The 19,744-nt window shown below is 45.0% G+C and overlaps 1 protein-coding gene across 5 annotated transcripts in view; it reads right to left on the bottom strand.

The window, feature by feature from the left end:
• col4a6 (collagen, type IV, alpha 6) overlaps positions 1-19,744 on the bottom strand; it is a 575,180-nt gene that overhangs the window by 102,191 nt on the left and 453,245 nt on the right. For 4 of the 5 annotated variants that reach the window (XM_070882795.1, XM_070882794.1, XM_070882796.1 and 1 more), the window contains exons 26-30: positions 16,856-16,909; positions 14,154-14,225; positions 12,600-12,707; positions 2,266-2,487; positions 597-758 (exon numbers count right to left, since the gene is read on the bottom strand). In XM_070882795.1, the coding sequence (XP_070738896.1) occupies positions 597-758; positions 2,266-2,487; positions 12,600-12,707; positions 14,154-14,225; positions 16,856-16,909 (618 nt within the window). The remainder of the gene's footprint in view (positions 1-596; positions 759-2,265; positions 2,488-12,599; positions 12,708-14,153; positions 14,226-16,855; positions 16,910-19,744) is intronic. The other variant, XM_070882797.1, reaches the window with a different exon arrangement.

Below are 19,744 nucleotides of genomic sequence, written 5' to 3'. Positions count from 1 at the left end.
TCCCCAGCTGGCATCCACTGCAAAGCAACGCCGAGGACAAGCGGCAAGAAGCAGGTGGGAGTAAGTCCTCCAGCTAAGGAACCTACTCCGAGGAGGACCCAACAAAAGAGGACAGTGGAAGAAAATGAAAACAAAAGAAAAAAGCAGGAAAACTTTAATTTTCATTTGACGGGTATTCAAGGTTTTAAAACTCAGTGCGTCGAGATCTGGGACTGATTCTTCTTGGAATGCGCAGTGTGATGGAATGCAATTTAGAGTTGCCCTATCTGTCCACTCATAATCAGCATCCAGTGACGGAGATTACGTATTACACCTTGAATTAACACCGCAAACCCGCAAACTGTCTCAGAACCATCACGCAGTGACTCATTCACGTTGAAGCAATTATGCTGTGCACATACATTTCCTGTGTGCATATAGTCTGACCTTTACCCCCAGTGCAGCATGCCGTACATGCTATAATTATGCAGGTTTAATCCTCACGCATTTCACTTGCTGGTTACTCAAGTCGATTGGGTTTGCTAAATGTTTACCAGCCCACCGCCAACTGAGCCTGAGTAACCTGGTTGACTTCAGCCAGTCATCCGGTGACTTACCTGGTTGTCCGTGCGCACCGGGCCTTCCGCTTTCTCCCGGGAAACCGGTTATGACATCGAGTCCACTCGTGCCTGGAGGTCCTGGCAAGCCTCGCTGACCGGGGTAGCCTGGAACCCCCCTTTCACCTTTTGGATTTGGAAACCCTGGCCGACCATCAAAACCTGGGAGAAAATAAAAGTTAAATGGACTAAGTTAAAAACTTACTTCTATCCCAAAAAATTTTTTTGAAAATTAACTTATATAAAATTTCATTTCAAAATGTGCAATTCAAGAAATCTAGTCACTCACGATGACTCAGACATTGAGGTGGGTCAATTTTGCCGCCAATGTAAGCACCTCTTCAGTCTGTGCTGCAGGGCCTGCTAAGGCTGCCAGCAAAAAGCTAAGTTTCTTCTTTTGAAACGTACCTTCATGTGGAGCCGGGAAGAACATAAGAATTAGGAGCAAGAGTAGGCCATTCGGCCCCTTGATCCTGCTCCGCCATTCAATGAGACCATGGCTGATCTTCTACCTCAACTCAACTTTCCTGCACTATCTTCATATCCCTTGATTCCCTTAATATCCAAAAATCTATCGATCTCTGTCTTGGATATACTCAAAGACTGAGCCTCCACAGCCCGTTGGGGTCGAGAATTCCAGAGATTCACCACCCTCTGAGTGAAGATGTTTCTCCTCATCTCAGTCCTAAATGGCCGACCCCTTATTCTGAGACAGTGACACCTGGTTCTAGACTCCTCAGCCAGAGGAAACATCTTCCCTGCACACCTGAGGAGTTCTGCCAGCCTGTGCTCACCTGCACCTCCTCCTCCACCCCCTCCACAGACCAACTTGACATATAGAAACATAGAAAATAAGAGCAGTAGTAGGCCATTCGTCCCTTCGAGGCTGCATCGCCATTCAATATGATCATGGCTGATCGTCTATCTCAACACCATATTCCCGCTTTTTCCCCATACCTCTTGATGCCTTTTGTTTCCAGAACTCTCTCTATCTCCCTCTTAAATATATTCAGTGACTTGTCCTCCACAGGTTGGTAGAGAATTCCACAGGTTCATCACCCTTTGAGTGAAAAGATTTCTGCTCATCTCGGTCCTAAATTTCCTACCCCGTATCCTGAGACTGTGACCCCTTGTTCTAGACTTTTCAGCCAGGGGAAACATCCTCCCTGCATCCAGTCTATCCAACCCAGTCAGAATTTTGTATGTTTCAATGAGATCCCCTCTCATTCTTCTAAACTCGAGTGAATACAGGCCTAGTCGACCCAATCTCTCCTCATACGACAGTCCTGCCATCCCAAATGAATGGGTGGTTGGAGGTGGTGGTCAGGGAGGGGGCGGAGGGGGGCAACTGGAGAGCTGCCTCCAGATGCTGATTGGGCTCCATGATATGCCGGAACTATGCTGATGAGGCCCAAGACCCAATTTCGGACGGACCTCAGGCTTCAGGCTCCCAGCTTGTGCTTCGAGTGCATCATCTGTTTCGGGCCCGAAAATAGGCCTCAACCAATTTATAACCCATTGTGAGTTAACATCCCAAAAATTTAGGAAGACCGTTCCAGATCAAAACGTGAAGGAAGTTGCAGTAATATAAGGTCCCTGAGGCAAACTTAGTTTAAATTTTGAAGCCACAGAGTGTACATCAGCATGAACAACGTATCTAGAACTTTACCTGTTGGTCCTGGCAATCCAGAATCTCCTGGAGCTCCTTTCAATCCTGGTTTTCCAGGCAGACCTGGTTGACCTGGCCCACCTGGTTGTGCACCATACACATCACCCGGGAGTCCTTTTTGACCCGGAAATCCTGGAGCACCCATTTTTCCAGAAGGACTTTCACTTCCATCCAGCCCAGGAAGACCTGGCAACCCCTGATCACCACGTGCTCCGGGAAACCCTGTAAGATTTCAAAGCAGCCTTAAGTAAAATATTGACCTTGTAAGAAATGAATGCGAATTGCAATACTTATGGAAAATTAAACAGCACAGTACTTTAATCTAGCATTCAAAATCAAAGCTCTGTTAATCCAATATGCAAACATAATCGTATATTCTAGCGTGATGCTCTGCAATGATCTTATCCTTGCACAAACATCAGAAAACTATTTCCCTCCTATATATACCTGAAAAAAATTAAGATGCAATTTTCATGGAGAAGCAGGGCGTGCCGGTAGCCAAGAATAAGGACAAACATTTTGGAAGCCCTACAAGATTGAGGCCCTGATTGGATGGGCAGCCATATCAGCGAAGTTTTAATGGAAAAATGTTTTAGACTCTTCCCCCTCCCCGCCTCCTGATGAATAATCAGGACATAGTCATGGTAGGATTCTAGTGTAGAGTATTGTTTTGAGGCCCATTCATGTTTAAACTAATATGGCAGGGGGATGGGAACCTACTCAGGAAGGCAGAGGGAAGTAAAAAGGGGGCAGAAGCAAAAGGTAGGAAGGAGAAAAGTAAGAGTGGAGGGCAGAGAAATTAAGGGCAAAAATCAAAAAGAGCCACATTACAACATAATTCTAAAAGGACAAAGAGTGCTAAAAAAAAACAAGCCTGAAGGCTCTGAGTCTCATTGCGAGGAGCATTCGCAATAAGGTGGATGAATTAACTGCACAAATAGCTGTTAACGGATATGATGTAATTGGGATTACGGAGACATAGCTCCAGGGTGACCAAGGCTGGGAACTCAACATCCAGGAGTATTCAATATTCAGGAAGGATAGACAAAAAGGAAAAGGAGGTGGGGTAACTTTACTGGTTAAAGAGATTAACGCAATAGTAAGGAAGAACATTAGCTTGGATGATTTGGAATCTATATGGTTAGAGCTGCGAAACACCAAAGGGCAGAAAACGATAGTGGGAGTTGTGTACAGACCACCAAGCAGTAGTAATGAGGTTTGGGATGGCATCAAATAGGAAATTAGGGATGCGTGCAATAAAGGTACAGCAGTTATCATGGGTGAGTTTAATCTACATATAGATTGGGCTAACCAAACTGGTAGCAATACTGTGGAGGAGGATTTCCTGGAGTGTATAAGGGATGGTTTTCTAGACCAATATGTCGAGGAACCAACTAGAGAGCAGGCCATTCTGGACTGGGTCTTGTGTAATGAGAGAGGATTAATTAGCAATCTTGTCGTGCGAGGCGCCTTGGGGAAGAGTGACCATAAAAGGTAGAATTCTTCATTAAGATGGAGAGTGACACAGTTAATTCAGAGACTAGGGTCCTGAACTTAAAGAAAGGTAACATCGATGGTATAAGACGTGAATTGGCTAGGATAGACTGGCGAATGATACTTAAAGGATTGATGGTAGATAGGCAAAGGCAGACATTTAAAGATCACATGGATGAATTACAACTATTGTACATCTCTGTCTGGCGTAAAAAATAAAACGGGGAAGGTGGCTCAACTGTGGCTAGCAAGAGAAATTAGGGATAGTGTTAAATCCAAGGAAGAGGCATATAAATTGGCCAGAAAAAGCAGCAAACCTGAGGACTGGGAGAAATTTAGAATTCAGCAGAGGAGAACTAAGGGTTTAATTCGGAGAGGGAAAATAGAGTATGAGAGTAAGCTTGCAGGGAATATAAAAACTGACTGCAAAAGCTTCTATAGATAATGTGAAGAGAAAAAGATTAGTGAAGACTAATGTAGGTCCCTTGCAGTCAGAATCAAGTGAATTCATAATGGGAAACAAGGAAATGGCAGACCAATTGAACAAATACTTTGGTTTTGTCTTCACTAAGGAAGATATAATTAACCTCCTGAAAATACTAGTGGATCGAGGGTCTCTGAGAAGGAACTGAGGGAAATCCTTATTAGTCAGGAAATGGTGTTAGGGAAATTGATGGGATTGAAGGTCGATGAATCCCCAGGGCCTGATAGTCTGCATCCCAGAGTACTTAAGGAAGTGGCCCTAGAAATAGTAAATGCATTGGTGGTCATTTTCCAATATTCCATGGACTCTGGATCAGTTCCTATGGATTGGAGGGTAGCTAATGTAACCCCACTTTTTAAAAAGGAAGGAGAGAGAAAACAGGGAATTATAGACTGGTTAGACTGACATCGGTAGTGGGGAAAATGCTGGAATCAATTATTAAAGATGTAATAGCAGCGCATTTGGAAAGCAGTGACAGGATCAGTCCAAGTCAGCATGGATTTATGAAAGGGAAATTATGCTTGACAAATCTTCTGGAATTTTTTGACGATGTAACAAGTAGAGTAGACAAGGGAGAAGCAGTGGATGTGGTGTATTTGACTTTCAAAAGGCATTTGACAAAGTCCCATACAATAGATTTGTGTGCAAAATTAAGCACATGGGATTGGGGGTGATGTATTCACGTGGGTAGAGAACTGGTTGGCAGACAGGAAGCAAAGAGTGGGAATAAACGGGCCCTTTTCAGAATGGCAGGCAGTGACTAGTACGGTACCGCAAGGTTCAGTGCTGGGACCCCAGCTATTTACAATATATATTAATGATTTAGACGAAGGAATTGAATGTAATATCTCCAAGTTTGCAGATGACACTAAGCTGGGTGGCAGTGTGAGCTGTGAGGAGGATGCTAACAGGCTGCAGAGTGACTTGGTCAAATTAAGTGAGTGGGCAAATGCATGGCAGATGCAGTATAATGTAGATAAATGTGAGGTTATCCACTTTGGTGGCAAAAACAGGAAGGCAGAATATTATCTGAATGGTGACAGATTAGTAAAAGGGGAGGTGCAAAGAGACCTGGGTGTCATGGTACATCAGTCATTGAAAGAAGGCATGCAGGCAGTTAAGAAAGCAAATGGCATGTTGGCCTTCATAGTGAGAGGATTTGAGTATAGGAGCAGGGAGGTCTTACTGCAGTTGTACAGGGCCTTGGTGAGACCACACCTTGAATATTGTGTACAGTTTTGGTCTCCTAATCTGAAGAAGGACATTCTTGCTATTGAGGGAGTGCAGTGAAGGTTCACCAGACTGATTCCCGGGATGGCAGGACTGACATATGAGGAAAGACTGGATCAACTAGGCTTATATTCACTGGAATTTAGAAGAATGAGATGGGGTCTCATAGAAGCATGTAAAATTCTGACAGGATTGGACAGGTTAGATGCAGGAAGAACGTTCCCAATGTTGGGGAAGTCCAGAGCCAGGGGTCACAGTCTAAGGATAAGGGGTAAGCCATTTAGGACCGAGATGAGGAGAAACTTTTTCACCCAGAGAATTGTGAAGCTATGGAATTCTCTACCACAGAAAGTTGTTGAGTCCAGTTCATTGGATATATTCAAAATGGAGTTAGATGTGGCCCTTACAGCTAAAGGGATCGGGGGTATGGAGAGAAGGCAGGAGTGGGGTACTGAAGTTGCATGACCAGCCATGATCATATTGAATGGTGGTGCAGGCTCGAAGGGCCGAATGGCCTGCTCCTTCCTGCACCTATTTTCTATGTTTCTATGTCACAGACTAGGTGGTGTTTTAGATGATGTATCTACTTGTCCAAACTTATGCCTACAAATCGGCAGAATACAAACTTCCTGGGATTCAAAGGATACAGAAATTGCACCATGAATTACGCATTGGTCAGGTTTAAGGCGCTGGACCCAACAACTTGCCGGTTTTAAGAGGAAGCTCTGTACAGGCGAGTGAAGCAGCCTTTCACGTCCTATTACCGAGCTATCCAGAGATGTTCGGAAGTCTCTGATTTATGCCTAGCTGAGCCAGTGTCGACTGGTTAGTTTTACTGAAGATAGCATTGGCTCTGGAGACACAAGAGGTCCAGGTGATGGCCCGTGCTGGTAGCCTGCACAGCACTGCTGGCGTTACACTGCAACTTACTCAGGTCATCTTCACCTCAATATATTGATGGACAATAAAGAAACAGACTGCGAATATATCGCATGTTGTTGGGATCATCCAGTGTGGACAAGGGGCGGGGGCAGGTGGTAACAAAGTCATGAACACGTGGAGTGAACAAACTAGCCTCTGATACCACTTAGTGGTTGAAGTAGCCAGAGGAAATGGAGAGGCCTAGTTGAATTAGGAAGGACAGAGGCCTACAGGAGATGATCAGAGAAAAAAGGCAGGTACAGAGAGAGAGACATAGGGCCCAAGTTTCGGGCCGCGCCTAGAACGGCGCAGCCCCGACCCGGACGCCCGTTTTTCGCGCCACAAAGTGCGTCTAAAAAAAACTTACAGATTGTCCGGCTCCCTGCTGGTCCTCTGGAGCCGGGCGCGGCACAGCACGAGCTGTGGGGGGCGGAGCTAGGTCCCTGCGCTGAAAACAGTGCCGGGTCCTCTGCACATGCGCGCTACAGTGGGCGCACATGTGCAGTAGCTCCAGGCGCCCAAAACTATGTGGGAGGGGCCCGAAGCACGCAGCCCCTCGCCCTGGCCGAATGGCTTCACTGGGGGTGCGTGCATAAGGCTGCCTCCCACGCCCAGCTCCTGCTTTCTCCCGATCCGACTCAACTCCCGCTTCCCCCCACCCCCGGACCCGACCCGACCCCGACACCAATCCGACTCCCGCTCCCCCCCCCACCCCCGGACTGGACCTGACCCGACCCGACCGACCCCCCCCAACCTGACCCGCCCTGTGCTCCCGAGCACCCCCTCCCACCAACCCGAACCAGACCCGACCCAACCCAACCTGACCTCCCTCCCCCCGCCCCCGACACGCACCGATCCGACCCGACCTCCCTTTGCCCCTTCCCCCCGACCCGAACCGAATCGACCCGCGCTCCCGCCCTGCCCACTACCTGAACCAACCCAAGCTCCCTCCGCCCCCCCCGACCCGACCCCTGCTCCCGACCGCCCCCCCCCCCCCCCCCCCTGGACCGGACTGGACCCAACCCTACCCGACCTCCCTCTGCCCCCCCGACCCGACCCGACCCGCGCTCCCGATCCCGACCAGCGCTCCCGACCCCGGACCCGACCCAACGCCACCTACCTGTAAATCTGGTGCTGGGGACGGGCCCTGCCCGAAGTCTTGGGCCCGGCTGGGCCCGGCCCGTTCAGCCTCCCCCCCGCCTCTCCTTTCCCCCCCCCCCCCCGCTCTCCTTTCCCCCCCGTCCTTTCCCCCCATCTCCTTACCCCCCTTCCCCTTCCCCCCCTTCTTTCCTTTCCCCCCTCTCCTTTCCCCCCTTCTCCTCCCCCCTCCCCTTCTCTCCCCCCTCCCCCTTCCCTCCCCCTTCTCCCCCATCCCTCCCTCCACCTCTGCCTCCCTCCCTCCCCTCCGCCTGTCCCCCCTCTCTCCCTCTACCCCCCTCCTCCCCCTCCCCTCGCTGTCAGAAACACAGACACTGACAGACAGAGAGTGAGTGACACACACAGACAGACAGACAGAGAGATAGAGACACTGACAGAGACACACTGGGGGGGGGGGGGGGGGGGCATCCCAGCACGCTGTTGGAGGGCTCCCGGTGCTGCAGTCGGTAAGTAGAAAATGTTTTATTTATTGATTTTTAAAAAAAATTATTCCTTATTAATTTTTTTTGATTGATCTATTGGTTGATTTATTGATGTTTTTATCATTTATTATTGATGATGGCTCTTTATTTGTAAAACTGAAGTGTTTAATGTTTGTAAACTTCCCTTTAAACCCCCCCCCCCCCCGCCCCCCCATTCCCTACGCCTGATTTGTAACCTATGCCTGATTTTCTAAAGTGTAGACAAGGTTTTTTCGAGCGTACAAAAATCTTCACTTACTCCATTCTAAGTTAGTTTGGAGTAAGTTTTCACTGCCGAAACTTTGAAAACAGGCGTAAGTGGCCGGACACGCCCCCTTTTGAAAAAAAAATTCTGTTCCAAAGTGAAACTGTTCTAACTGACTGGAACTGGAGCAAACTAAATGCCGAGAATTTGAATTTCTAAGATACTCCGTTCTACATCAGTTGCTCCAAAAAATCAGGAGCAACTGAGGCCGAAACTTGGGCCCATTTTTAGGTACAAAAGATCAACAGGAAGCATGACAGATAGGATTGCATAAAATGACAAACACAAAAGCAAAATATGAAAGGTTTTCGACCTGAAACGTTAACTCTGTTTCTCTATCCACAGATGCTGCCTGACCTGCTGAGATTTCCAGCATTTTCTGTTTTTATTGCTTGAAATGAGTTGGTTCTGAAATACTGCAGTCCCCTCACTGAAAAACTGACCACGTGCAGATAGTCAGCGTTTCGGAACCAATGTCCTCTTGGATGAAAATCGGCAGGCATTCAAAGTTCCTGCACTTCAAGTGGATCACCAGGGCTCAATTTTAATGTATTGGTTAAACGTTATTCTCAATTGCAGAGGAAGCTATGTATGGGTGTGGGAAGCTGCCATCACTTTCAATGTGGACATGGTGACCGTAGGAAGGGCTGAGATTTGTGTCGGACTCCTGCAAACTCATCCAATAAGAACAACGAAACAAGCTCGCCACATTCACAGTAAAAATCTGCTGCCAATTTCAACTATTAAATCAGCAACAGCTTGATTATAAAAGGACAATTCTTTGGACTACTATCGCAAATTTTAGTCCTCATGACCACACTGCAGAATTACATTATACCCAAAATTTGAAGAATGCATTAAATGAAGTGCCAAAAGTTGAAATGTTATCCATGAAGACACGGTCCAGAACTTTCTAAATATAAATCATTCACCCTGAACACTTGCATCATTTTCAAGCTTTCATCTACTTCATCTGCAACAGCTTTGCGCAGTCCAACAGCAGTCAGTGTTTGAACAATTCCCAGAATAGGATGCCACTGCAACTAGATTGTAAGGTGTTACTTTGCATGCACCTTCTTCCTTTGTTGTTTATGAACTAGCATCATCATTGTCATGTCTTCTTGCTGTTCCCTCTGGGGAACAGTGTGAAGTAGTGGACCGATTCACAGGCTGATTAACAGTCTGTCTGGCCGCATTAACACTCCTTCCATGGTCGTAACCACCTTCAATGGAGGGTGAGAAAGTTGGATCTCTAACCAGCGTACTAGGCTTAAATAAAGGAGATTTTGAAGGTATGAGGGCAGAGTTGGGTAAAGTGGATTGGGAAAATAGATTAATGTGTAGGACGGTTGATGAACAGTGATGTACATTTAAGGAGATATTTTACAACTCAAGAAAAATATATTGCAGTGAGGAGGAAAGGGTGTAAGAGAAAAGATAGCTATCTGTGGCTAACTAAAGAAATAAAGGACGGTATCCAATTAAAAAAACAAGGCCATACAAAGTGGCCAAAACTAGTGGGAGAAGACTGGGAAGCTTTTAAAAGCCAGCAAAGAACAACTAAAATAAGATTAGGAAAGGGAAGATAGACTATGAAAGTAAACTAGCACAAAATATAAAAACAGATAGCAAGAGGGTTCTATATGTATATAAAAAGGAAAAGGGAGGTTAAAGTAAATGTTGGTCCATTGAAGGACGTGACCGGAGAATTAGTAATGAGGAACATGGAGATGGCAGAAACTCTGAACAAATATTTTGTATCAGTCTTTACGGTAGAGGACACTAACAATATTCCAACAGTGGATAGTCAAGAGGCTATAGAGGGGGAGGAACTTAACACAATCACAATCACTAAGGAGGTGGTACTCAGTAAGATAAAGGGACTAAAGGCAGATAAATCCCCTGGACCTGATGGCTTACATCCTCGGGTCTTAAGAGAAGTAACGGCAGGGATAGTAAATGCATTGGTTGTAATTTACCAAAATTCCCCGGAATCTTGGGAGGTCCCAGCAGATTGGAAAACTGCAAATATAACGCCCCTATTTAAAAAAGGAGACAGACAAAAAGCAGGAAACTGTAGACAAGTTAGTTTAACATCTGTGGTTGGGAAAATGTTGAAGTCCATTATTAAAGAAGCAGTAGCAGGACATTCGGAAAAGCAAAATTCGGTCAGGCAGAGTCAGTATGGATTTATGTTTGACAAATTTGCTGGAGTTCTTTGAGGATATTACGAACAGGGTGGATAAAGGGGAACCAGTGGATGTGGTGTATTTGGACTTCCAGAAAGCATTTGACAAGGTGCCACATAAAAGGTTACTACACAAGATAAAAGTTCACAGGGTTGGGGGTGATATATTAGCATGGATAGAGGATCGGCTAACTAACAGAAAACAGAGAGTCGGGATAAATGGTTAATTCTCTGGTTGGCAACCAGTAACTAGTGGGATGCCGTAGGGATCAGTGCTGGGACCCCAACTATTTACAATCTATACAAACGACTTTGAAGAAGGGAGTGAGTGTAACGTAGCCAAGTTTGCTGATGATACAAAGATGGGAGGAAAAGCAATGTGTGAGGATGGCACAAAAAATCTGCAAAAGGACATAGACAGTCTCAGTGAGTGGGCAAAAATCTGCAGATGGAGTATAATGTTGGAAAGTGTGAGGTCATGCACTTTGGCAGAAAAAAAAATCAAAGAGCAAGTTATTATTTAAATGGAGAAAGATTGCAAAGTGCCGCAGTACAGCGGGACCTGGAGGTACTTGTGCATAAAACACAAAAAGACAGTATGCAGGTACAGCAAGTGATCAGGAAGGCCAATGGTATCTTGGCATTTATTGCAAAGAGGATGGAGTATAAAAGCAGGGAAGTCTTGCTCCAGCTATATAAGGTATTGGTGAGGCCACACCTGGAATACTGCGTGCAGTTTTGGTTTCCATATTTACGAAAGGATATACTTGCTTTGGAGGCAGTTCAGAGAAGGTTCACTAGGTTGATTCCGGGGATGAGGGGGTTGACTTATGAGGAAAGGTTGAGAGGTTGGGCCTTTATTCATTGGAATTCAGAAGAATGAGAGGTGATCTTATCGAAACGTATAAGATTATGAGGGGGCTTGACAAGATGGAAGCAGAGAGGATATTTCCACTGATGGGGGAGACTAGAACTAGAGGGCATGATCTTAGAATAAGGGGCCGCCCATTTAAAATAGAGATGAGGAGAAATTTCTTCTCTCAGAGGGTTATTAATCTGTGGAATTCACTGCTTCAGAGAGGTATGGAAGCTGGGACATTGAATAAATTTAAGACAGAAATAGACAGTTTCTTAAACGATAAGGGGATAAGAGGTTATAAGCAGCGTGCGTGGAAGTGGAGTTGAGTCCATGATCAGATCAGCCATGATTTTATTGAATGGCGGAGCAGGCTCGAGGGGCCGTATGGCCTACTCCTGCTCATTGTGTTCTTATTACTAGGCGATAGGGTGGTTAGTCCTGTACAGCGGAAGGGTTTTATGGGCTCCCACAACCCATACGATGAGGAGGGGGTGGGGCCACCCACCCACGAGTATCCCACTGGATGTCAACCCAGAATTCAGAGCCTGGGCTCTGACTCCCCTCGCCAGGACTATCTGGAGTGGGATTTGAACCCTGCACCTTCTGTCCCAGAGGTGGGAACACTACTGCTGAGCTAAAGACTCACTCCATCTATGACCTATGAAACAGGTCAGGATTTTCCTCTCCTGTGGAAGCATGGTGGGCCAGTACTGCCGCACATCCATCTGAACACCAGTACAGTTTCTGGTGTCAGACTCAGTGGGATCACTCTGGGCTGCTCAGAATGGCTTCGCCTTCTGCGTGCGGCGGGGTTGTGCAAAATGGATGCTGCAGCAGAATCACAACACCTTGAGCAGCTTAAAGGGCCACACGGCATCCACGGCGTTTCCATCCAGTTGCTTCCACTTTGAACTGCAGCCGAGAAAGGACATTAGTCGGGACATCTCTTGCTTCTTTTAAATTCCTGCTGTGTTATTTTAAAGTTGCCACTGTTTTTCTCGCTGCCGAGAAAAGTGTGAATGCCTATTGTACACAGATGTGAATGGCATTCGGTATACAGGTGTGACTCGCACTCACTGCTATTTAAGGTGCTATTTAGATCACTCCACATTGCCATCTCATTTACATGCACCCGCCTGCTCCGCTCCCTTTTTCACCCCACCCGCCCAGGTAGTGCCAGGAAACCAGGAGCAAATTCCTACCTACAAATTCCGTCACATAGCCAACGCAGACCTGAAACTGTTATAACTTCCCGATAATGGGCAAGCACGTACCAGGACGGCCTGATTCTCCCAACAAGCCTGGAGCTCCAGGGGGTCCTTTTGGTCCATCAAATCCTGGTCGTCCTTGATTCCCTGGAAAGCCTGGACTACCTTTTGCACCTGTGGGGCGTTTAAGAATGAAGAACGATGCAAAAATTAAAATTGGAAAATATTTCTCTTCCCTCAGCCTCAAAGTATTATCATTTGATTTCTTCCCTCACAACCGGCATGAGAGAAGGAATAACTGATTTAAGATATACTCCAGTGCACTTTTAAAATGCACAGGCAATGAGCTTTCTAGTACTGCAGAGCAGTTTCCTAACACCTCTTCCTTTCACATTGTTTGGTTGCCACAAGATCAATGTTCCCTCTAATTTTTTTTCTGAGCGCGGTCCCTTTAACTGGCTGCGTGGTCCATTCAAATGTTCGCGCATGTGCGGTTTCCTCCATGTAAAAGCCGGTGAGTGGCATGGGCGGGACCTCCAGTTCACTGTGTGGCCAGAACACTGCACAAGATGACTTTCTAAAGTCACACTGCGTGCTGATGGCATCAGCAGTGGAAGCTGGCTCTTGTTCTGCTGACTCACTTGCAGACGCGGATACAGCCCACGGCAATCCTTTTACCGATCATCCAACAGGTTTTTTCCCAAGCCAGGTATTCACAGCTGCATTATACAACAGGAAAAGTGGGCAAACTGCGTTATCCCAACCATATTTGTCAACCTTGAATAATTGGATCAAAACTGACCAAAATAACTGTGAAGGCAGAATCAGCAACAACGACAAAAACATGGGCAAATCGTGATCCTGTTGATGGTTTTAGACCCACACTAGAGCATGCACCTCACCAATACTCCACATACCACTGGTCAGTACACCAGACTGTAGACATTAGCAGCTGAGTTACAAATTAATCATTTCACAGTTGCTTTACCCATTCTGCCCTGTGACCTCTCAGCAGAATGTGTAGAAACAGACTACCACATTATAGAGGAAGGAGTGTTGCATTTTTAAAGATGCAATAATAACTACGGAACAGAAAGGGAGTTCGTTCCCTCCAACGTAACACGCACAACCACAATGTCACGGCCTATACGAAAAAAATCCCTCTAAAAAAAGGTATATCTACCCACAAAAGCCCAAACAATGAACTTCCTGCAGACATTCTTTTGTCTACTGAATAACAAACTACTATTTAATTACTGAGGCCTAAATCTATCAATCCCATTTCTTTCTTGATAGTAACCCAATTTTTTAAAACTCAATTAATTAGCACTAACTAACTTTGTAAAAAGTTCATTTTGCACATCAATGTCTCTTCATAAAACTCACTATGTATATAAAGATTACAAATTGTTAGGTGCATCACTACCCAAGAAAATCAAGTGGGGACAAATTGAGACTGAAGGCCCACAGTCACGGAAATTCCATTCTTACTTCCCCGTACAGGTTTTTTCATTCCAAAAAGCTGTCTCTGCCTCATTGCAGAATCGTTACCATGGATTGCAAAGACAGAGAAATACTTCAGTTGTACAACACGCGAGTGTTTACGCATAGTGATCTTACCTGGCACTCCTGAAGCTCCGGGCCGTCCCACGGAGCCTCTACCACCTGGGATCACACAGGGCCGTGTGATTCCTGTAAAAATCGCATAGAACAAGGAGTTCAGGAATATTACAACTGGAAATAGTTTCAAAACACACACATATACACACACATATATACACAAACATGTGCATATACACACACATACATTTTTACACACATACACACACACACATTTTTACACATATACACACACACACATATACAGAAACACATATATACACACATTTTTACACACATACACACATATATATATATACACATACACACACACACGCACATATATACACAAACACACATGTATACACACATACACACAAACATGCACATATATACACACTAAACATATACAGAAACACATATACACACATTTTTACACACATATGCACACAAACACACATATATACACACAGATACATATATGCACATACTCACACACATGCATATATACATACATATATGCAGATATGCACGTACACACATGCATACACACATACTTGCAGACCCACACTGATACATCAACATTGTATTAACATTTTCTAAGTATCTTCAATACTGAAGTGAAACTGTGCTCGTGGCTGATTCATGACTGTGAAAACCATTTGTACACAGTGGTTGTGTTAGCTACACAAAGTGATATCACAGTGACACTGTGTGGAGTGAATGAATGAAGATAGTCTATGATAAAACTGAATGACTAATGCATTAACTTATATTCTAAACACAATGCTATAAACAGAAAAAATGATCTAATCACTCTCTCATGTAGTCTTCAGGTGAAGCAAGGTTAGAGGGTGAAGAATAAATTGTTCATGGCATGCATACGCATTCAGTCCCAATTTTAAAGTCATATATTCTGCCCCTAATTTAACATTTCCATAATAAATTCCTGTCTACATTCATCATAGAAACTACCTATGTAAAAATGTCATGCTGTAATTACAGAGGCTGGCTAGTAGTGCCGCTGTAGCAGGAGGGTGTAATTATGGTGTGACAAATTTACATAGGCAATTTGCATTTTAAGTATGGACATGGGAATTTATATTGGAATAAATTGATAGAAAGTGTAGGCAGATGTAAAGTTTTATAGATATAAATACAATGATCCCACTTTTCTTCATTGAAAAGTAACTATTTTATTCTAATCACCTTCCTTTAATGTATGTGTTTGGGAAGGGGTAAAGAAAAGATTACTCATTGTACTCTTCTACTTATAAGTGACATAGATGATCCCATTTTCATCCATTTGGTTCCTATAAAAATGACTTGTTGTGAATTGGTGGGGCTCCCCAGATTGCTCCCTGGTAGCTAATTGTACCTGGTGGTGAAGTATTCAGACATGCCGAATAGAAAGGATCCTGCCTTACGCTGAGTGAGCTGAACTCAGCTCGTGCAGTGAGATAAACTCACTGTGATCATTGTGAGCATTACAACTGGCCTCAATGACCCAGACTGGAGCGGGGTGGGAAAAATCACCTACGTTTCCCACTCCTGCCTGCCGTGTAGTAAAGTGAGGACAGGATCATGCTCAGGCACAGTCGAATAGCATGCGGTGTCCAAACCTCGGGCCGTGGATTTGTCGATCCAGTCTGGAAAAAACTCTTGTCAACTCGGCTTCTATTTGCAATTTCACTCCACTTATCCAGCTTGAACCTCACAGTCCTGGAGCTTTCGAGAGGTCGGTTCTTAGCACTGCTCTTTCCATGGTGGGTAAACCCTAAATCTGAATTCTGCGATCGGCCAGTATTAGCAGCTCAAGGTACGTGCCCATTAATGACTTTCTATGTGACTTGCGAAGGCAGTATGAGGCACACGACGACTAGAAGCTTGGGCACTCCTGGTCTACGCTCACATAGGGAGAATGGCTCCGAGGACAAAGTACGGAGGAGGGCACATACCACCCTTGGATGGTACCCCAAGCGCGAGTTAGCATCTTCAGGATGGGACAGAAGGAAATTGAAAGGGGAGGAAAAATTATTTTTAAAAATAGAATGATCGGCCTAGCATTCTATTTAATGACAGGCCAGTAACAGTACAAATTAAAATGTAATTTATAGATTGACACTTTCATCCAGATGAAACGTAGTACAGGTTGAACCTCCGTTATCCAGAACTCCCTTATCCGGAACCACCCTTCATCCGGAACCATTCCCAGCCACTGGGTGGCACATGCGCAGAACTCCGACATAAATAAATTGAAGTCATACCTCGCTGCCGACTCCCACAATCACTGGCCTGACCCCGCGATCCACCGCCCCCCCCCCCCCCCATGTCTCTCTGCCGCATTCCCAGCGCCAAGCCAGCCAGCCCTGATATCCCCTTGCTCAGTACCTGTACCATTCAATTTAATGTGACCACCCCTCATCCGGAAAAAAATCCCTTATCCAGAACAGGCCGGATCCCGAGGGTTCTGGATAAGGGAGGTTCAATCTGTAATTCAATACTCCGTATAACAGTGTGCACTAATAGCATGCATGAAAGAAGACAGCAAACAATTCTTGGTGCAGTTATTTTCCATTTAAAGTGAGTTACTACTGCAGTATACAGCTGTAACATGCAAATTGTGGAACTGAAATAATTTGGCAATGATGTAAGGGTGGGGGGGTGGGGGTGTCCTGCCATCATCGCCATGGTAACCTTTTTTGAGGATTCTGGCCTCTCACCTCCCTCTGTGTGAAGGTCGCCTTCGCCAGCGGTTTCCCCGCAGCAACAGTCACCTGTAGTGTCCATGCAAAGGACGTGAAATCAGTCAAGAGGGGCATGAACAACAGTGGAAACGTGATTGTTTTTTCTTCTTTAAGTGGCACCTTCTGACAGGATGAACAGGTAACTCGTTCACCTCAGAAGTTCTTTACCAATTATTGTCACTGACCAAAAAACAGTTGCTTTATATTCTTTAAACTAAACTTATTCTGATTTATAACAAACATGGAAATTGATATGTGTTCCCTTTTAAATCTGTTGCATGCCAAAATGAATCACATCAGGCATGTAAAACATGTTGCCCAACCCTGAGCCATACGGGCCTGGAAGGACCTAGTTTGTCTGGGCTTCATTAGCTGATTTGAGCCAGTGTTGCATTTGGGTGCTACAGCTGGCAACGAAAAATAATGATCAGGGTCCTTCTGAATATATTTAAGGTGGAGATAGACAGATTTTTGAATGATAAGGGAGTCAAGGGCGGGGAAGTGGAGTTGAGGCCAAGATCAGATCAGCAATGATCTTATTGAATGGTGGAGTGGTTCAAGGGGCCAGATGAACTATCCCTGCTCCTATTTCTTATGTTATTATGTTCTCCTATTAACTAGTCAATGGTCCCTCCTGGATATTGTGTGTGTGCGTGGATGTTGGGTGAGGACAGAACTGGGCTCTCTTGTGACACCCTCAGGATTGAAAAACCTACCAACGTCCATTGTTTAGACTCACACATGAACAACAACCATTTGGGTGAAGCACCAGGAGGTGCCACCATGGTCCCGTGGAACCACATCCCAGTAGGAACCGACTCCCATCGAGAGAGAGGATGGGAGTAAAGGGAAAGAAACTCCCTTCAGTAGTTAGGAAAGAGATAGCAGAGGCACTATTATATATGTATAAACATTCATTCGAAAATTAAATGAGAGTGAGAGCGAAGAGAGCAAGCCTGAGGAGAAACAGTGCGAGAGGACAACAGAGAAAAGCAGGAGAACCAGCGGCAGAGAGTCAGTGAGAGCGCAAAAGTCAAATGGCGGAGCCAGCTCGAGGGGCCAGGAGGCCTACTCCTGCTCCTATTTCTTATGTTCTTATGAGTGCGAGCTGAAAGCGGAAATCTGAAAGAGAAATTCAAAAGTGACGTCACTGTCACGGAGCGAGCGGACTGGTGGGTAACAGGCAAATTTGTTTTATTAAATTGTCCATTTTTCACTGTTAAAATTCACTTGATCGTAGTTTCCATTGTGTTTTAGATTGATAGATATCATTTCCAGTGCCTTTAGTTAACTTTTTACCATTTAGCATCTCAGTCTTTCAGTGGTCAGTTTCTTGGAATTTTATAGGTCAGTGTGTTAAACGCTAGTTTTTTTAGATTTTTAGGGGGCAAAATTGCACTGCGCCCCGATTGGGGGGTAACTAGCTGGGGCACCCTGCCACCGAATTGTGCTTACCACCCCTCAAAGGAAGCTCCACTTCCTTATGGGTAGTTACCGGGGCGCTGAGGGAAGCGCTACGCAGAGGGGAAGTTATTGGAAAACATTATCAGAGACAAAATAAACTTTCATTTGGAAAGGCATGAGTTAATCAAGGAGAGCCAGCATGGATTTGTTAAAAGCAAATCGTGCCGGATGAATTCTTTGACGAGATAGCGGAGAAAGTTGATCAAGGTAGTGCAGTAGAGTTTGTACATATGGACTTTCGTAAGGCATTCGACAAAGTGCCACACAGTAGGCTTATTAAGAAGATGGATGCCTATGGGAATAAGGGGAAAGTGGCAGTACGAATACAAAATTGGGTCAGTGGCAGGAAGCAAAGGGTGGTGGTGGATGGATGTTTATCAGACCAGGAGGTGGTTTGCAGTGGTGTCAAGGTTCAATTTTGGGTTGCAATTTTTATAAACAACCTAGAGTTGGGTGTAGGGAGCAGCATCATAAAGTTTGCAGATGCTACGAAACTTGATAAATTAGTAGATCATGATGAGGATAGATATAGGCTTCAGGCTGACATAGACAGGATGGTGAAATGAGCAGAAGCATGGCAGATGGAGTTTAATGCGGAGAAGTGTGAAGTGATGCACTTTGTGAGGACTAAAATGGAAAAATAGTATAGTGTAAATGTCACGTTTTTGAAAAGTGGAAATGAGCAGAGAGACCTTGGTGTCCATAGACACAATAGACACATTAAAGGTGACAGGACAAGTTGATAAGTTGGTCAAAAAAGCATATGGGTTACTTGGTTTGATAAATAAAGCAATAGAATATAAAAGCAAAGCAAAGAGATCATGCTGGAAGCCTAAATCACTGGTTAAACCTCCGCTGGAGTATTGTGGACAATTCTGGGCACCACATTTTAGGCAAGATGTAAAGGCCTTAGAAAGGGTACAGAGGAGGTTTACCAGGTTGAGGGACTTCTGTTATGAGGAGAGGTTGGTAAAGTTAGGACTGTTCTCCTTGGAACAGAGAAGGTTAAGAGGTGGCCTAAGAGAGGTTTTCAAGATGATAAGAGGTTTTGATAAAGTAAATAGGGAAAAAATATTTCCTTTGGTAAGTGGATCAATTTATAGATCAATAACCGGAGGCCATAGATTCAAATTCTCTGGAAAATGATCTAGAAGGGAGATGAGGAGAAATGTTTTCACTTAGAAAGTTGTCGGGACCTGGAACGCTCTCCCTGAAAAGGTGGTGGAAGCTGATTCCACCAATAATTTTAAAAGGGAGATGGACAGGTTCTTGAGGAAGAGGAATTTACAGGGTTACCGACAAAAAGCGGGATGTGGGACTGAACACAACTGCTTTTTCAAAGAGCCAGCACACGCACAATGGGCAGAATGGCCTCCTTCTGCACTGTAAGTTTCTATGATT

This window comes from Pristiophorus japonicus, chromosome 6, assembly GCF_044704955.1.
Source record: "Pristiophorus japonicus isolate sPriJap1 chromosome 6, sPriJap1.hap1, whole genome shotgun sequence".
NCBI lineage: Eukaryota > Metazoa > Chordata > Chondrichthyes > Pristiophoridae > Pristiophorus > Pristiophorus japonicus.
This window is presented reverse-complemented; position numbering and strand designations above follow the sequence as displayed.